Below are 19,888 nucleotides of genomic sequence, written 5' to 3'. Positions count from 1 at the left end.
GTGTTAAGAGGAAGCTCTCCCTGTCTTTTGGGATAGATTTGGATTTTTCTTGAGAAATGCTTTCAGTCAGCCATGACGCCTTCTCCTAAGAAACATCTGAGGCCTCGTACACACGACAGAGTTTCTCGGCAGAATTCGGCGAGAAACTCGGTCAGAGCCTGATTCTGCCGAGAAACTCTGTCGTCTGTACACTTTTGGCCTGATGGAGCCGCCGAGGAACTCGTCGAGAAAATAGAGAACATGTTCTCTATTTTCTCGTTGTTCTATGGGAGAAGGCGGCCCGCCGAGCTCCTCGGCGGCTTCATCCCTGAACTCGCCGAGGAACTCGATGTGTTTGGCACGTCGAGTTCCTCGGCCAAACACGGTACTGGCCAAACACGGTACTGCACACCGCAGAGGCTTGAATCCTGCTTGTTTTGTGAGACAACACTCACAAACTGAGTCAGGATTTTTTTAAATGATAGCTTGTTTAGTGAAATGCTCGTTAACCGCATCACTCGCAATCCGAGGTATTACTGTAATGGGTTTACTCAAATTTAACCGCAAATGTGGAAATAATTTTTTTGGGCTTGGTCTTCAAACCTGCACTGGAAACAGGATGAGAATGAAAGTTTGAATTTGATAGTTGGTAGCGTAATGCTGCATACTGTCCCTTCTGACACTTTGATAGATGAAGCCTATTTTTATTTGCATCCAGTATTGTGTGTCTCAAAATTCGATCATCCTTCTTATTGGTTCATATTAGAATACCTATTCTGCAGTATTAGATGTCAGTGTTTGGCCGTACATTGGGCCTTCCTTATATTTTCCACTGGGTGGTGCTGCAGGAATTCCTACCTTGTTTTGCTTTCCCAGCAAGACGCCTCAGAAACATAATAGGAGGAAGTCCGGATTTAGAACATTTTTACAGCTCGCGTACAATAGCAGCTCGGAGGATGCTCTGGGCGGAAACATTAAAATGCCTGGATATGGAAAGATCAGCGTCATTATGTTGTTATTGTGTATTCCCCAAGTTCTTTAGACACATAATTACTGCTGAAACGCAAAGTCATCAGGAGTAATCAGGATTTTTTTTTTATTATAATAAATAATGTTGATAATATATTTTACTCTACAGAGAAAACTATAGACAGCATTTCTAAACATTTAAATACAGTAGACACTGTTACAGAAAAATAAATAGCATAAACAGAAGCTTGACATCTAAAACCTTTCATTCAATAACCATGACACCCCAGATTTGGTCTGCATAGCAAACTATGGGCATATTTGGTAATGAATAAACTGCGGTTTTAATAAATTGCCACAAAAAGAGATTTAAACTTTGTATACAATGAGGGAAATTTACTAAAACTGGAGAAGACAGACTCTGGAATAGCCGAGTATAGTAACCAATCAGCTTCTAGCTTAGCTTTAAAAAATAATAGTAAAAGGTGCTCCAGACTCTGCTTCACTGTCAGTTAATTTCCCCTAATGTACAGTATATGATTAAACAATGGGTTTCTCCCTCTCATTTCATTTAGATTTTTACAATCCCTCACCATTTTGTAAACCAACTTATTAAAGACAACTGCATTGCCTGGGACAGAAGGAAGTGCAGAGTTGTGATTCCAGACTGTATAGATTTCCTGTGGTCTGTTTTCCGGTTTCCTGCCTGCAATGTACAGAAATACAGGAACTAAACCTAAACCGGTAATGACACAGTCAGTTCACATCTAACAGGCAACCACAGATAACTAAAGGTTAATAGTACATTGTAGGCTAATGTGGCGGTTACTCAAATTCAGTAAAGGAGAAGATCACCTTTACTATTTTGCAGGTTTTTTGTTAGGAGCCTGTAAAGTATTGCACCCACGGTCAGCAGATCGAAGGTGTAATGCCACGGTCCTGTGGACTGTCTGCTTGTACTTCTGATACAGGGTTGCAGTTCCACTCTGACGGGAAGCTCAATGAACTACCTAGGAATGCTCATCAACGCCCTGGTAGTTCATAGGGAACTGCAAGCCGGCAGCTGCAAAGGCTGTCGGTACTTGTAGTTTTCACATTCACAAAACACTGTTAATGAATGATGCGGGCAGAGACATTTTATTTAGATTGTGAAAGCAGGCGGGAGAGAAGATCTCACTGTCAAAATGAGGGAACGGGGGGCAGGGGCCACTGCATCTGTAACATGTTACACTCTGAATATGTGTGTAACATGTTACAAAAGGTGAACTTACCCAAGTCTGCAGTTGTAGCCAATTTGATTTTACTACAATTTTAAATACATGGTCAAAATCTTATCTTAAAGTGGAGGTTCACCCTAAAAACGATTTTTTAACACTAGAGGCAGCATAGTAAGGGCATATACTTTTGGCAAGTTTTTTTTTTTTCTCCGTACTTACCTTTATATTCTGATTTGGTCCAGGGCTTCCGGGTTCCGATGACTGTGGCACTGGGCGTTCCTATCCCTGCCTCAGGCTTCCGATGCTTGCGGGACTGGGCGTTCCTATCCTTTCGTTGGATGATTGACGGCTTGTGAAACAGGTGACCTGTCGCACAACGCGCGTCACCAGATTTCCGGAAATTCCCGAGCTAAGAGTCGGCACTATACGGCGCCTGCGCCCGCCGTGTAGAGCTGACTGCGCAGGCGCCGTATAGTCCCGACTTGCAGCTCGGCTATTTCCTGACATCTGGTGACGCACGTTGTGCGACAGGTCACCTGTTTCACAAGCCGTCAATCATCCAATGAAAGGATAGGAACGCCCAGTCCTGCAGTCATCGGAACCCGGAAGCCCTGGAGAAAAACAGATTATAAAGGTATGTACAGAGCAAAAAAAAATAAAAATACGCCAAATGTAAATGCCCTTACTATGCTGGATCGAATGTGTGTAAATTTTTTTTTTTTTTTTTAGTGAACCCCTGCTTTAAACTGTAATATACAAACCACTTTGTTTTCACAATTTGAGTTAGGATTGGAAAATAAAATAGTTTTCTCTCTGGTCCATTGAGGGACACAGAAAGTCCTTTATCTTCAGTTATATTCCCATCTACATGAGGACTGGACATGGCAAATAACAAATTGTGGGCCAGCCTTCAGTTTCCACCAAGGATCTGGCTATAGTACGAACCATGCTCTTATGGCACCCCAATTGTGGAATACTTAAACAACCTTCTGTTGAGGGAATTGTTGATGCAGGCTCTGTCAGATAACATGTCTCCAACTATCTAAACCTTACAGTGGTTCAAATGCATTCTAAACCTTCAGAAATCAGCCCTGGAACCAACTATTGTTTGGAGTATCTGGGTCTAGTCCTGGACACAGCTAATGCCAGGGTCTCTCCTATCTCAGATTCAAGCTCTCCAGTCAGGAGTCATCCAGCTTTGCACTTTAGCATGAGCATTTTGGGCCTGATGGTGGCCTCTTTCTAGTCAGTCCCCTTTGGCCAGTTTCATTTCAGAAACCGACAATTCAGCATCCTGGCATGGGACAAGCCATGACCCTGTAAACACCAATTAATTTGGCAGAAAAGTCCATGTTGGCCCTAGATTGATGGTTCTGGAATCAGGTGAAGTTCTTCCTTTCAGTCTTTTCAAAGATTCTCACAGTAGATGCTAGTCTGTCAGGTTGGGTAGGAGTCATCGGCACCTTGTCAGAGGAGTCTTATCGTCTAATCGACATCCTGGAGCATTAACCGTTTTGGCCGTCTTTGCAGTGTTAGAGGATCTTCCGTTCCATATTCAGTTAAACAAGTTCTGCCATGGCAAAACAGGTGGATCACATATGTACTTCCCTGGGCAGAACTTAAAGTGGTTGTAAAACCTCAGTCTTGGAATATGAGCAAAGCACATATATCTGTATTGTTTACTTATCTCTCGCCAAAGCTCTACGTGTGGTTTCTGGTGATTCGTTCCTCTTATTAGCATGAGTCACTTCTGAGAAGTTTTTCTGACAGGAGGGAGCTCAGAATGGAGCTGGTCTATTTAGATCACAGTTCTTTTGCTGTGTGAAGGGGATGTGTTCCTTTCTCACACACTAACTGCAGCCTCTCCACTCCCTCCTCTGTGTTCCTGACAGATGAAGACTTTTTTTTTTTTTTCACATTCTGCATTTTTGAAGGGGTGTAGGGAAGAGAAGACTGCAAGCAAGTGAAGCATGTAGGAGGATTTGTTTCATCTCGGTGTATTATCTGAGGCTGTTCACTTCACTGGGTATATGTAAGGGTTTACATCCACTTTGATTTCCAACCTTGTCCGTCATGTACATCCCAGGCATAAACATTTGGCTGGCAGACTATCTCAGTCAGCAATGTCTGAGAATGTGACATTGATTCCCACAATTGAAAGTGTTTCAGGACCTGTATCGCAGTTGGGGGACACTGGATGTAGACCTCTTGTCTTACACATTTAACAAAAAATTCGACACGTTTGTCTCCAGGCAAAGAAATTCTCTAGCGAAAGCATCTCCCTTGAAATTTCGCGCGTGTGTATTTTGAGTAAGGGGATGGGGGGGAAATTCCAGGTAATCTTGCTTCCAATTTATTAATTGCTGCATAAAATGTAATTTGGTAGCTTCCACATATAAGCACTTGCTGTTAACTATAAACAGATTTATTAAATCTGCTTTTCTAGCTACCAAGGCTGAGTACTAGGTATGTTTACATTTCAAAACCTTGGGGTTGGCATCACTCGGTGCAGAACAAAATTTGTTTTACCCCCCCTCCATTAACTATAGTCCCCCTTCAGTACAGACCCCCCCTCACTCAGTACAACCCCCCATTAAGTACAGACCCCCCCTTCCGTAGTATAGACCCCTCTCCCTCAGTACAGACCCCCCTTAGTACAGACCCCCTTTTCCTCAGTATAGAACCCCCTCCATCAGCATGGACCCTCCTCCTCAGACCCCCTCCATCAGCATAGACCCTCCCTCAGTGCAGACCCCCTCCATCAGCATAGACCCCACTCTCCACTTGTGCTAGTAGTCCCCCCCCTCTCCCCTCCCATAGTGCCCCCAGTACATGTCCATCTACAAATACAATACACTGGTTAGACCTCAAAACAGTGGTGTGTCCCTCCTGTGCAAACAGAGAGGAGGCGGCTTCGGTCGGCTCCGCTGAGGGACACAGCCAGAGAGACACAGATCACAGTGTAGGGGTGTGTGCAGACCGTGTAATGCTACTGCCCACAGGTGTCACCCCTATGGTGGGTGTCACCCCGGTGCGTCCTGCACCCCCACCCCCCCCAGCGACGCCACTGCATCCTGTTGAATCTCAATCAAGCCTCTGCAATGTTTACTTGAGCTAATTTGTCCATTCCTCCACTGTGTGTGCCAAACCAGGACCAGCTGTCAACTTCATGACTGAAGTTCACTGGCAAATAGTAACCAATCAAAGCAGATTCTGTGTCTCTCTCCCTCTACTCCTCTGCTCACCTTTCCGTCTTCCCCTGCATTCATTCTGCTCACCCTTCTGTCTCCCCCTGCATCACTAATTTAATAACTGACCTGACTGTGTGGATGTCACATCAAATCTGAGATCATTATTATACAGGATTCATATAGCGTGAACAGTTTGCGTAGCACTTTACAATGTAGGGAGACACTAAACCAACAGTACAATTCAAAACAAGAGGGTTAACAGGGTCCTGATCCTGCTTACAATCTAAGAGAGAGGGGCTGGTAAAACAAAAGGTAGGGACTGTGAGGAATGAACTCATGAGGGGAGTAGAAGATTTGGTTGTTAGTTGGAGGCATGACAGGCCTCCCTGAAGAGATGCGTTTTCAGGGATCGCCTAAAAGTGGATAGAGTAGGAGGCAACTGGACAGATTGAGGTAGTGCGTTCCAGAGGATTGGAGAGGCTCTGGAGAAGAGCATGGGAGGAGGAGACTAGGGAGATAGAGAGCAGAAGGTCTTGGGAGAAGTGGAAAAACATATCCACCTTACCAACCAACCACTTAGTATCCACCACCATTCTCTGCTAATCCTTTTACTGGCTTCTGCTTGCAAACAACTGCATTTTCAAATACCAATGTACAATGCCACAACTCTACCCCGAGCTACATTACCAATCTTCTTCTCACTCAAGACCTTCTCCCATGTTCACCATCAGGATTTTCTCAGAGCCTCTCACATCCTCTGCAATTTCCTACTCAAATCTCTGACCATCTCCTATTCTATGTGCCTTTAGGCGATCCTTGACAATTCAATTCTTCAGGGAAGCCTATCCTGCCTCTGCCTAAAAACTGACCTATTACTTTAACTCATCCACTACAGTGAATACACCTTTTGTATCACTTGCACCTCCTTTTTAGACAGTTAGCCCCCCCCCCCCCCCCAAAACTTTGTCCTAAATTTTATTGTAACTGTGCTGTCTCCTTATATTTATAAAGCAGGCATCACTAAATGGCAGACAGTGGTCCGCATCCAGACCAAGAAACACTGTTGCATCCAGACCTGCGCCCACGCCATCACACCATTTATGCGCCGCTTCTTTCCCACAGCCTCCAACGCTGTTATTATAAGCAGTGTTGTGGGGTGTGTGTTTGATGTGAAGGGGGCAGAGCACACTACTGTGGGGGAATTTTTGATGTGAGGGGGGGGCAGTGCTGTGGGGGGGGGGGGGGGAGATGTAATGGGGGGGGGGTTAAAGTTCTGCTGGGGGGTGATGTGAAGTCAGCAGACTGTGGGGGTGGAATGTGAAGGGGGCAGAGGAGAGTACTGTGGGGGAGAAATGAGAAGGGGCAGAGGACAGTACTGTGGGGGATGGATGAGAAGGTGCAGAGGACAGTACTGTGAGGTGTGTGGGGTGATGTGCAGTGGGCCTGAGAACACTACTGTGAAGGGGAAACTGATGTGAAGTGGGGGACTGTGATGTGTGGTGGGAACTGGGGACACTGGCTAATGCCCTTTACCTCGGACTCCCAAAGTACCAAATTGCTTGTCTGCAAGTCGTACAAAATACGGCCGCCAGACTGGTGACCGGGAAAAAACCCTGGGAATCAATCTCAGCTTCGTTAAGAACCCTCCATTGGTTGCCAGTGAAAGACAGAATTGATTTTAAAGCACTCTGTCTGACACATAAGTGCATCCATGGGAAGGCCCCCCAATACCTATGCGAAAAAATAAAAACTTACAATCGCATTCTGCGATCCACCGACCAAAATCTGCTCCAGATGCCCAAAGCCAGATACAAATCCAAAGGGGAAAGAAGATTTGCGTTCCAAGGCCCTAGGCTATGGAACGCTGTACCAACCAGCATTCGGTTGGAGGAGAACCACTTGGCCTTCAGAAGAAAGATCAAAACTCATCTCTTTTGATCTCAAAAGAGAAAGGAACAACGAGCGCCCAGAGGCGATTTAGTTTGCATGTGCTGCGCTATATAAGTTTCTCACTCACTCACTGATGTAAGGGATTGTGATATAGGAGGAGAGGACTGAACAAAAAACTATTTTGTTTTAATGGTCAGACCGCTGTGGATTTTAATTCAATACACCGGTTTTAAAGGATCGCGTAAATGGTTGGTGCTATATAAATCATATATTATAAAAACAATAATTATAATAATAATTACCTACAGCAAGTTGTAGCCACTATTAAGTGTGATTTTTTTAGAACTGTTACAGGTTTTCTGTGATGCGATACCAACTATAGCTGCAGCAAACTGCTTAAAGTAAAAAAAAAAAAAAGTAGATCCTATTTAAACACTATTTAGGCCCTAGATACTCCCCCCCCCCCCCCCCAATCATAGTCATTGTTATAGTACTCTTACACTTAATTTAATTTACATTATATTATTCTTGGACCAAACTTTCATAACATAAAAATTGTTTGTAAATGTGTTTAATGTGTGACAGCAGCATATTTGTGGCATCAGAACATGCAACACATAGCAGAAAAATATTTGTAACCCTTGCCTTGTTGTATTTTTAATTACCGGTACGTGGCATATCTGGGTAAAGTACATTTTAAAGTGCTTTCTTTATTTGTGCCTTAAAAAAAAAAAAAATTAAAAACAAATAAAAAAGGCGTAAGACAGAAATTTGTTTAACCCTTAAAAATACTTTTATCAATTCTAGGGTTATTGAGAAAAAATAGGTATATAGTAGAAACTAGTCTAGCTTTTAAATAGGAAACAGTTGCTATTCCTGATGTAGTTAAAAGCACATATCCCTCACTGCGTTTTTTTATTTTTTTATCAAGACATAGTTATAAAACATCTAATTTCTGGGTGAAAATTTGACATTTGAAGCCTGCTGACAGCAATACAAATGGATCCTGGGTATATAACTCCTTACATCTTCAAATAATCAGTACATAGATGACAACAAGGGCATTCTGGTACGTCTTTGTAAACATCATGGTATGAGCTGGAATTTCCCTTTAAAACGGAAGAGAAACTTCAAGAAGAGTTAGTCTGTTAGCATCCTTAACAATCTTCCAGTAGATTTTATATTTTCACATAGTTATAATCTTTTTGCATGTTTCTATATTTTCACATAATATTCCGACGTCTCCAAGTCAGTTCTACAACGGTATAATGAGAACTTGGGAGGATAATAGGCTGTGGCTGGATGTTTCTGCCACCTTGTGGCATTTAATAAAAAGGCTTTGTACTCATCTGTAGTCTCAGTGAAGGGGTCCCTCATTATTTCATATGGAATGGTTGTCTGTCCTCTCTGATCAGTGCTTGTGTGATGTAAGGGTTGTACCTTTCCACCGGAAAATGATGCCACTTTTACACACCACATTTATACTAAGCTAAGCTTAAAACCAGCTTATATTTTTAAAACCCCAAACCATGGCTAAAATTAAGTACATGAACATTCTTGATTATACATGCTAAAAAAAAAAACTGTATTGGGACAGGATTGTCGTACCTATCAGATATGGGTTGTAAAGTAAACCTATGTTGGCTATAGGCATTTTGATTATTTTTTTTATATATATATTTATGATTGGATGGTCACATTTTAGATCGGGGTATAGCGATAAATATTTGTGTAGTGTCTTTGCAAAAAAAATACATTAAAAATAAAGTGCCCCACAGTGACAATATGACGTAGTCTTTGTATGTAATAGTTCCATTTCGGTTTTATAGGTATGGAGAGTGCAATTACTCTGTGGCAGTTTCTGTTGCAATTGCTTCTCGATCAGAAACATGAGCATCTCATCTGCTGGACATCTAACGATGGAGAATTCAAGCTGCTCAAAGCAGAGGAAGTGGCCAAGCTATGGGGACTGCGGAAGAATAAAACTAATATGAACTATGACAAGCTGAGTCGAGCCCTTCGATATTACTATGATAAGGTAAGCATTTGATCTGTCTGCTTCATATCAACTTAATACTCAAAATTTTTACTACATAAAATAAGTAAAATACTCTATAGATACAAGCGTGTTAATTTTCTACATTGAAGGAAACTGGATTTGGGTCAAATGGAGTCTACCTTAATGCACACAACTAACTCAAGGGTGGTTAAGACACCAAAACTGATATATGTGCCTTTTTGTAGTTCAGCTTGTGAATGAATGAATGAATGAATGACTTGTATAGCGCTACTCATGCGAACTGAATCGCCTCTGGGCGCTTTTTCCAGCCAGTGTCTGCTTGGCTGGTGCGGTCATTTTACCCCATAGGATCGTGACACGCTTGGGACACACAGTCATACACACAGATATACATATATATACTGGGCCAATTTGGACAAGATCCAATTTACCTACCAGCATGTCTTTGGAGTGTGGGAGGAAACCGGAGTACCCGGAGGAAACCCACGCAGGCACAGGGAGAACATGCAAACTCCAGGCAGATGGTGTCGTGGTCAGGATTCGAACCAGCGACCCTTTTGCTGCAAGGCGAAAGTGCTTCTCACTACACCACTGTGCTGCCCACAGCTTGTGCCAGTGAAGTTGTCCTTTTCTAGAAAACCACTGCAGTGACTGTTGGGTCAGACCAGAAAAAAGAGCACTGACGGAAATAGCCTTAGAACATCTGTCTAACACATGGTTTCCATATACGAGCCAAAGCACTGGGGACAAAGCATGGCAATAAATGGATTAGGCTGTGCAATCAAATGTCAGCTGCAGCCAGGTCTAGGCATACACAGCGAGAAAGGAAAATACTAGTAATAAAAGCACCCTTATTTCTTAGTTAAGTATGGGAAATTAGAAACAAACACATCATAATAGTAGTAAAAACTACAGAACCTCAAAAATAGATTAACAAAATGTTAATGTACAGCTGATCAGTTTGGCTTCTCGATCCTCCATGAGATTTTTTTCACACTAAAGTCTAGTACACACTAATGCCCTGTACACACGATCGGTTCATCCGATGAAAACGGTCTGATGGATTTTTTCATCAGATATCCGATGAAGCTGACTTTCATCAGTCTTGCCTACACACCATCAGTTAAAAAAAACGATCGTGTCAGAACGCAGTGACGTAAAACACGACGACGTGCTGAGAAAAATGAAGTTCAATGCTTCCGAGCATGCATCGACTTGATTCTGAGCATGTGTTGATTTTTAACCAATGGATTTCCCCACAGACGATCGTTTTTTTCTATTGGTTTATTAACCATCAGATAATTTTAAAACAGGTTCTAAGTTTTTTCACCGATGGGAAAAAAACTGATGGGGCCCACACACGATCGGTTCGTCTGGTGAAAACGGTCCATCAGACCGTTTATCAGACGAACCAATCGTGTGTACGCGGCCTAATAGTTTCCAGTTGAAGCCACTGTACTAACGTCGGATCTCCGCCGCTGAGCTGTTGTGTTCTGACAGGGGGGGGAGGCCACATTGCCAGAACACTCCGGTCAGCTGCTGGTCTTCCAGCATGCTCGGCCAGCTTCTGTTGGGTTGGCTGACATACACACGAGCAGAATGTTGGCTTTTTGTCTCCCAACATTCGGCCCCTGTGTACTAGGCATAAGGCTGTAGAACTTGATATCCACATTTTGATTGCTTTGGTAATATCAAATAAAATACTCAAAACCTACACAAAATACAACTAATGCCACGTACACACGATCGGAAATTCCGACAAGAAAACCATGGATTTCTTTCCGACGGAATGTTGGCTCAAACTTGTGTTGCATACACACAGTCACACAATTCCAACCGTCGAGAACGCGGTGACGTACAACACTACAATGAGCCTAGAAAAATGAAGTTCAATGATTCCTGATTCCGAGCATGCGTGTTTTTTTTTGCGCATCTGAATTGCATACAGACGATCGGATTTTCCAACAAGAACTTGAGAACCAGCTCTCAATTTTTTGCTGTCGGAATTTCCGACAGAAAAAGTCTGCTCACATCGAACTTTTCTTGTCGGAAATTCCGACAAATTCCAACATTGGGCAGAGACAGAGCACAGCAAAAGATGTTCCACTTTCTCCATCAACCTCATTGCAATAAGGTACAGCAGTCTGCTCCTTTATAGGGGTCAGTAATCTATTTACAGTTTGAACTGAAAACATGTAACCGACAACCTATAAAAAAATAGGAGATACTTTATGTTAAAATATTATTTTCGACTGATTGAAATTATCATAAAAATCATGTACACATTTATTCACCTTTAAACATAGCTAGCTATACGCAAGTATTTTACTGATCATTACGCAGGAACTTTTCTCCTGGAAAACGTGTAATAGCATCAGAAACGTTTTTTACGGCTGTGTGAATGAGGCCTTTTTGAGTAAAATACTTCAAAAACAATTGTGACGTGTGGACTTCAGTAGTAGCCATATTTTGTTCTTGGCTGTCATGAAATCAAAACAACGAAAGAAAATTTCCTTGCTCACTGCTGTAAGTAAAAAAATATATATTTGTGCAGTAGTGATGCTTACCAGATGTTTTCATGTGCCAACGTATTGGCCATCATGTGTGACAAATAGCCAAAATGATAAACACTATAAAAAGAACAAAAAACTTCTAGTAACCACCTAATCAAAAAACAAAAATACTAGTAACCACCTTAAATGTGCCTTGGGTATAACAAAAATGATAAACACTATAAAAGAATTTTTTTTTTTAATAACCACCTTAGAAAAAACAAAAATACCAGTAACCACCTTAACCACTTAAGGACCGCCTCCTGCACATATACGTCGGCAGAATGGCACAGCTGGGCACATCAACGTATATGTACGTTGATCTTTAAGCCCAGCCGTGGGGCGCGCTCCCGCGACCTGGTCCGAAGCTCTGGGACCAGCGGACCCGATCGCCGCGGGAGTCCTGCGATCGGTCCCCGGAGCTGAAGAACAGGGCGAGCCGTGTGTAAACACGGCTTCCCCCGTTCTTCACTGTGGCGGTGTCATCGATCGTGTGATCTCTTTTATAGGGATCCACAATCGATGACGTCACACCTACAGCCACACCCCCCTACAGTTGTAAACACACATTAGGTGACACATAACCCCTTCAGCGCCCCCTGTGGTTAACTCCCAAACTGCAACTGTCATTTCCACAGTAAACAATGCATTTTAACCACTTCCCGACGGCCGTACGACTATATACGGCCGCAGGGTGGCTCTACTTCTCTGGGACGCCGTCTTTTACGGCCGCCCCTTTCCTCGCTCCCGAGAGCGCAGCGGGGAACTTCTGTATTGGCCGTGTCCCTTGGACACAGCCAATCACAGATCGCCATGAACGGCCAATCGGAGTGGCCGTTTGGTAGGCGATCTGTGCGGCCAGTGAGAGATGATCTCATATGTAAACATATGAGATCATTTCTCATTGCCGGCTCTCACAGAGACAGCGTCCTGTCAGGGAGAGAAGAGACCGATCTGTGTCTCTTGTACATAGGGACACAGATCGGTCACCTCCCCAGTCACCCCCCCTTCCCCCACAGTTAGAACACTATATAGGGAATACATTTAACCCCTTCCTCACCCCCTAGTGTTAACCCCTTCAATGCCAGTCACATTTATACAGTAATTAGTGCATATTTATAGCACCGATTGCAGTATAAATGTGAATGGTGCAAAAATGTGTCAAAAGTGTCCAATGTGTCCGCCATAATGTCGCAATCCCAATAAAAATCGCAGCTCGCCGCCATTACTAGTAAAAAAAATTATAAAAAATAATAATTCTGTCCCCTATTTTTCAGGCGCTATAACATTTGCACAAACCAGTCGCTTATTGCATTTTTTTTTTTTGACCAAAAAAATGTAGAAGAATACGTATCGGCCTAAACTGAGAAAAAAAATGTTTTTTTAAAAAAATTGGGCTATTTATTATAGCAACAAGTAAAAAATATTGTATTTTTTTTTCAAAATTGTCGTTCTTTTTTGTTTATAGCGCAAAAAATAAAAACCGCAGAGGTGATCAAATACCACCAAAAGAAAGCTCTACTTGTGGGGAAAAAAGGACGTCAATTTTGTTTGGGAACCACGTCGCACAACCGCGCAATTGTCAGTTAAAGCGACGCAGTGCCGGAAGCTGAAATTTCACCTGGGCAGGAGGGGGGTATATGTGCCCAGTAAGCAAGTGGTTAAATGCATTTTTTGCTGTGAAAATGACAATGATCTCAAAAAAGTGTCAAAATTGTCCGAAGTGTCCTCCATAATGTCGCAGTCACGAAAAAAAAAAAATCGCTGATCGCCACCATTAGTAGTAAAAAAAAAAAATTAATAAAAATGCAATAAAAAACTATCCCCTATTTTGTAAACGCTATAAATTTTGCGCAAACCAACCGATAAACGCTTATTGCAATTTTTTTTACCAAAAATAGGTAGAAGAATACGTATCGGCCTAAACTGAGGAAAAAAAATATATTTTTTAATATATTTTTGGGGGATATTTATTATAGCAAAAATTAAAAAATATAGATTTTTTTTTCAAAATTGTCGCTCTATTTTTGTTTATAGTGCAAAAAATAAAACCCGCAGAGGTGATCAAATACCACCAAAAGAAATCTCTATTTGTGGGAAAAAAAGGACGTAAATTTTGTTTGGGAGCCACGTCACACGACCGCGCAATTGTCTGTTAAAGCGACGCAGTGCCGAATCGCAAAACCTGGCCTGGTCCTTTAGCTGCATTTTGGTCCGGGTCTTAAGTGGTTAAATGTGCCTTGGGTTATGTGCACAACCATGCCCAAGCCACTGGATATCCTAATGTTATGGCACTTGCAGCCAATATAAATGGGCCATAAATGTGTAAATATGTAAAAGACTTTCATAGAAACATACAATGCAGAATTTTAAATACGGTTTGCTTTCGATGATAATCTTGAGAGGATAAAAGCAAGGATTTCTTCTGTAAATTCAGTCTTCCGGAGTGTGCAAAATCTGGTGTAGCTCTGCATAGAAACCAATCAGCTTCCAGTTTTTATTGTCAAAGCTTAAAGGGGTTGTAAAGGTTCATCTTTTATTTTCTAACTTGGTTCCTTTAAGCTAGTACATTGTTGGTTCACTTATCTTTTCCTTCCATTTCCCTTCTAAATGTTTTTTTTTCTTTGTTTGAATTTCTCACTTCCTGTTTCTCCTCGTAAGCTTTCCACCATCATCCGAGCAGTGGAAAGTCATTTAGAACAGCTTACTGAAGAGGAACAGGAAGTGAGAAATTCAGACAAAGAAAACAAAGAAAAAAACAATGCACTAGCTTAAAGGAACAGATTTAGAAAATAAAAAACAAACCTTTACAACCCCTTTAATTGAACAAGCTGAAGTCAGAAGCCGATTGGATACCATGCATAACTGCACCAGATTCTGAGTGCACCAGTTTTAGTAAATCTATCCCATTGCCTTATACATTATCCTGAAAACTCCACAACCTATTTAATCATTTGTATTATTTTTTTCAGAACATTATTAAAAAGGTCATTGGACAGAAGTTTGTCTACAAGTTTGTGTCCTTTCCAGAAATCCTAAAAATGGAGACTCATGCTGTGGAGATGAGCCGGGACAGTCTATTGCTGCAGGACAGCGATTGCAACATCCCGAATGAACTCCATGAGAGACACAAGCAAACCTTGTCTGCATTAAAAAGTGCTAGTCGCAACGAGTACATCCACTCAGGCCTGTATTCCTCCTTCACTATAAACTCACTGCAACATCAGGGAGAGTACAAAGTTATCAAAACCGAAAGCATGCAAGATGAGGATGAGCCACAAGACGATGGAGAAGATGAAGAGGAGGAGGAAAAGGCTGAAGTCAAGAGTCCAGTAGAGGAAGTCAGGACTGTTATAAGATTTGTTACTAACAAAACGGACAAAGAAATCATTCGACCTGTCATTTCTTTGCCCTCTACATCAGAATCGGCAGCTGCCTCTGCTTACTTAGCATCATCTTTGTCTGCTAAAGGAACTTCCTATATATCATCCAATACAACTAGTGTTTCCTCTTCTCCACGCTCCTCACGATCCCCATCCTTGTCCCCCAATAGATCCTTCTCTAATGAGCAAAGGAGTGTATTTTTAGATTATCCTGACACCAACGAACCATTAAATCTCTCAGCAGGATCCAAAACAAAGCTGTCCTATCATCCCCCCAAAGCAAAGAAACCTAAAGGATTAGAAATCTGCTCTCCACCTCTTCTGCTCTCCAGTAGTGATATAGGCTCAATTGCTCTGAACAGCCCAGCACTTCCCTCAGGATCTCTGACACCAGCTTTCTTTACTGCTCAGGTAAAAACGTGGGTTAGTCAGTATAAAAAAAATGAGAAAATACCTTGAAATGAACTAGTGTTCTCAACAACGTCAACTCTTCTGGGAAGGCCGTCCACAAGGTTTAGGAGTGTATCTCTGGGAATGTTTAACCATTCTTCCAGAAGTGCGTTTGTGAGGTCTGGCACTGATGTTGGATGAAAAAAGGCCTGGCTCACAGTTTCAGCTCCAATTCATCCCAAAGGTGCTCTAGTTTAGGTTTAGGACTCTGCACAGACCAGTCAAGTTCCTCCACCCCAAACTCGCTCATCCGTGTCTTTATGGACCTTGCTTTGTGCACTGGTGCGCAGTCATCCTAGAACAGGAAGGGGCCGTCCCCAAACTGTTCCCTCAAAGTTGGGAGCATGAAATTGTCCAAAATGTCTTGGTATGCTGGCGCCTTAAAAGTTCCCTTCACTGGAACTAAGGGGCCAAAGCCCAACCCCTGAAAAACAACCCCACACCATAATCCCCACCCCCCTCTACCAAACTATTTGGACCAGTGCACGAAGGTCCATAAAGACATGGATGATCGAGTTTGAGTCCTGACCTCAACCCGATAGAACACCTTTGCAATGAATTACAGCAGAGACTGCGAGCCAGGCCTTCTCGTTCACATCCAGCGGCGTTGCTATGGGGGTGCGGACCGCACCGGGTGACACCCGCCAGAGGGGTGACACCAGGGTCCTGGGCTGCAGGGGCAAGAGCGGGGCTTCAGTCTCGGCTGTGATAGCGAGTGGGCTACAACAGGGTGTGTCGGCATTTGCCGACATCTCCTGCGGGGTGTCCCCGGGTCCCCAGCGCAGCGATCGCGACGGCCGACACTTAAGCAGCTCCCATCTGTCCCAGCCGGCTGCCTGCATGTTAGCAGTGTCAGAGCGCCGGGAGATCTCCTTTGAGTGTGTGTCTGCATTTGCCGACATCTCCTGCGGGGTGTCCCCGGGTCTCCAGTGCAGTGATGGCTGACACTTTAGCAGCTCCTATCTGTCCCAGCCAGCCGCATGTCAGCCGTGTCAGGGCGCCAGGAGATCTCCTTCCCAGGTTCCTCCTCTGCTTTGGCGTGTCTTCTGATGGGACGGGAGGAGGAACCTTGGAAGGAGATCTCCTGGCGCCCTGACACGGCTGACATGCGGCTGGCTGGGACAGATAGGAGCTGCTAAAGTATCAGGCTCAGCCATCACTGCGCTGGAGACCTGGGGACACCTTGCAGGAGATATCGGTAAAATGCCGACACACACTCAAAGGAGATCTCCTGGCGCTCTGACACTAACATGCAGGCAGCCGGCTGGGACAGATGGGAGCTGCTAAAGTGTCAGCCATCAATCACTGAGAACCCGGTAACTGATAACCGGTAAGTCTTCTGCTGAGGGTGGCTTGGTTGGGGGAATAAGAGAATTTGGGCAAGAAGAGGGGTTTAATACTGAAAGAGGGGGAGATGTGGGGATTATTTGTGCTGAGAGGGGGGGTCTGTGCAGGAAGGGGGAGATGGGGGATGATTTACACTGAGGGGGTGATTTGTGCTGAGAGGGGGGATTTGGGGGGGTAAAATAATTTGTACAAGGAGGGGTTTGGGGGGGGATTTATACTGGGACGAGGGACATGGGGGGCATTTTGTACTGAGAAGGGGGATTTGTGCTGAAAGGGGGTATATGAGGGTGATGACTTGTGCTGGTAGGGGGAAATGGAGGGGAAGTAATGTGCCGAGAGGGGGTATTTGTACTGGAAGGTGGCATATGGGGCTGAAGATTTTTAAGAGGGGGAATATTGGGGGGGGGGATTTGTGCTGAGAGGGGGGGGGGGTGAGGGAAGGAGAAAGAGGAATTGTGCTAGGAGGGGGTATATGGGGGTGAGGGGCACTCTGCACATAGTTCTTTAGACGATGGGAGGAGGGGGGGGTGACACCATGTTTTACCGCACCAGGTGACACCAACCCTAGTGACGCCACTGTTCACATCAGTGCCTGACCTCACAAATGTTCTTCTGGAAGAATGGTCAAACATTCCCACAGACTCTCAGACAAACCTTGTGGACAGCCTTCCCAGAAAAGTTAAAGCTGTTATAGCTACAAAGGGTGGGCCAACTGAATATTGAACCCCATGGTCCAAGACTGGGATGCCATTAAAGTTTGTGTGCATGTAAAGACAGACGTCCCAATACTTTTGGTAATATAGTGTACATGGGCCCCCAAAAACACACATTAAGGGATTTAATACTGGGTCACTTCAGTTTGTAGAATTCAAACTGTTCTGAAGCTGATATATAATTGTCTGCATAGTAAAGTACTAGAAAGAACACAAAGGGCCCGACCTCTGCAGCATATTTATCATACAGAGAATGGTAGGAGTGTTGTGGTCATTTAGTATTTAGTATTTATAGACTGAAAATATTTACGGATAAGGGAAATTACCTTCAATTACTTTTGGGGTGGCTGCAGCCACAATAAACTGTCATACACCTAGCCAAAAAAAAGTGTTTTTTTGTGTCTTATTTTAAATTTTGCCTTTTATTGGTCAAGTTTGTTGTAGCAAGTAAAAATCTTATTTGTATATCTTCTTTAAACTTTTTTTTTTATTATTTATTTGCAGACACCCAATGGATTACTGTTGACCCCAAGTCCTCTTCTATCAAGCATCCACTTCTGGAGCAGTCTTAGTCCTGTAGCTCCATTAAGTCCTGCCAGGCTGCAAGGACCCAACACATTGTTCCAGGTGAATAGATGAAAAATGTAGAACCTAGTCCTAGTTACAACCACAATATCATTTTTTTTTTTTTTTAATCTTTTTGAAGTACTTTTATAATGCTAAAAAGTTGTGTAGCGCTATATATTCGATATCCCCTGTCTTCCCATTCCTCCCCGCACTATTAGGTAGATTCACAAAGAGTTAGGCCGGCTTATCTACAGATAAGCCGGCCTAACTCTGAATCTAAGCCGGCCTATGTTTAAGTGTATTCTCAAACAGATACACTTAAACATACCTAAGATAGGCTGGCTTGTGCCATTCTATCTTAGGCTGCAATGTTTCTTTTGCCCGCTAGATGGCGCTGCCATTGCGGCCGGCCTAGATTATGTAAATGAGGGGATACGCCGATTCCCGACGATTTACGAGCGTACGCCGGGCCTACACCGTCGAGTTACGTCATTTTGGTAAGGGATAGGCCGCCTAAATTTAGAGCTATGCTCTAGTGGACTAACTATTGTTAAGTATGGCCGCCGTTCCCGCCGCGAGGTTCGAATTTTTAGCGAACTTAGCCGCAATGCGCCCTGGGAAATGTAGTCGCCCGGCACATGCGCAGTACGCAAAAACGTCAAAAAACGTGAGGTCAAGCCTCATTTCAATAATACACGCCCCCCTCCCAGTCATTTGAATTAGGCGCGCTTACGCCCGCTCGTTTTAGGCTACGCCGCCTTAAATTTGAAGGTAAGTGGTTTGAGAATCACTTTTAACCTAAATAATTTAAGGCGGTGTAGCCTAAAAAGACTAGGCTAGGCCGTCCTAATAATAGGCCATTCTATGTGAATCTACCTATATGAGAAAATCTAATATTTTTTCTGAGTTTCTGATAATAACAGCCGTGGGGGTTGGAGACAAAGACACGGAGCTGACAGGCAGGGAGGAGGAGAGAAGAGAGCTGCGGATGACAGAGGAACTTACGCTGACCACGGTGGTCAGGGCTCAGCAGCCCTGGTTATCTTGGTCAGCACAGAGAGGGGGACACAAGAAGTGGCAGGATCAGCCAGGTTTCCTACAGTTTAGAGAGGGGCAGATTAGGCCTCGTATACACGATAGGTTAAACAGAGGACAACGGTCTGATGGACCGTTTTCATCGGTCAAAACCGATTGTGTGTGGGCCCTATAGGTTATTTAACCATTGGTTAAAAAAAAGCCAACTTGCTTTAAATTTAACCGATGGATTCCTAACCGATATGTCAAAAACGATCGTTAGTAGGCACGACCATCGGTTAAAAATCCATGCATGCTCAGAATCAAGTTGACGCATGCTTGGAAGCATTGAACTTAATTTTTTTCAGCTCGTCGTTGGGTTTTACGTCATCGCGTTCTGACACGATCGGTTATTTAACCTATGGTGTGTACGCGTGACGGACCATCAGTCAGCTTCATCGGTTAACTGATGACAACGGTCCTTCAGACCGTTCTCATCGGATGGACTGATCGTGTGTACGAGGCTTTAGACAGCACAAGCACTGTGCTGTTTAGCCACTTGCCGACCAGCCGCTGTCATTATACTGCGGCAGGTT

General features: G+C 43.5%; 1 protein-coding gene across 1 annotated transcript in view; it reads left to right on the top strand.

Moving 5' to 3' along the window:
- Positions 1 to 19,888, top strand: part of ELK3 (ETS transcription factor ELK3) — a 45,372-nt gene that overhangs the window by 23,535 nt on the left and 1,949 nt on the right. Inside the window, exons 2-4 of the mRNA XM_040344237.1 lie at positions 9,076 to 9,284; positions 14,791 to 15,612; positions 18,216 to 18,338. Of these exons, the coding sequence (XP_040200171.1) occupies positions 9,078 to 9,284; positions 14,791 to 15,612; positions 18,216 to 18,338 (1,152 nt within the window). The 5' untranslated portion in view covers positions 9,076 to 9,077. The remainder of the gene's footprint in view (positions 1 to 9,075; positions 9,285 to 14,790; positions 15,613 to 18,215; positions 18,339 to 19,888) is intronic.

The sequence above is a fragment of the Rana temporaria genome, chromosome 3 (genome assembly GCF_905171775.1).
Source record: "Rana temporaria chromosome 3, aRanTem1.1, whole genome shotgun sequence".
In the NCBI taxonomy this organism is placed as follows: domain Eukaryota; kingdom Metazoa; phylum Chordata; class Amphibia; order Anura; family Ranidae; genus Rana; species Rana temporaria.
Note: the sequence above shows the minus strand (reverse complement) of the source record. Positions and strands in the feature narration are given on the sequence as shown.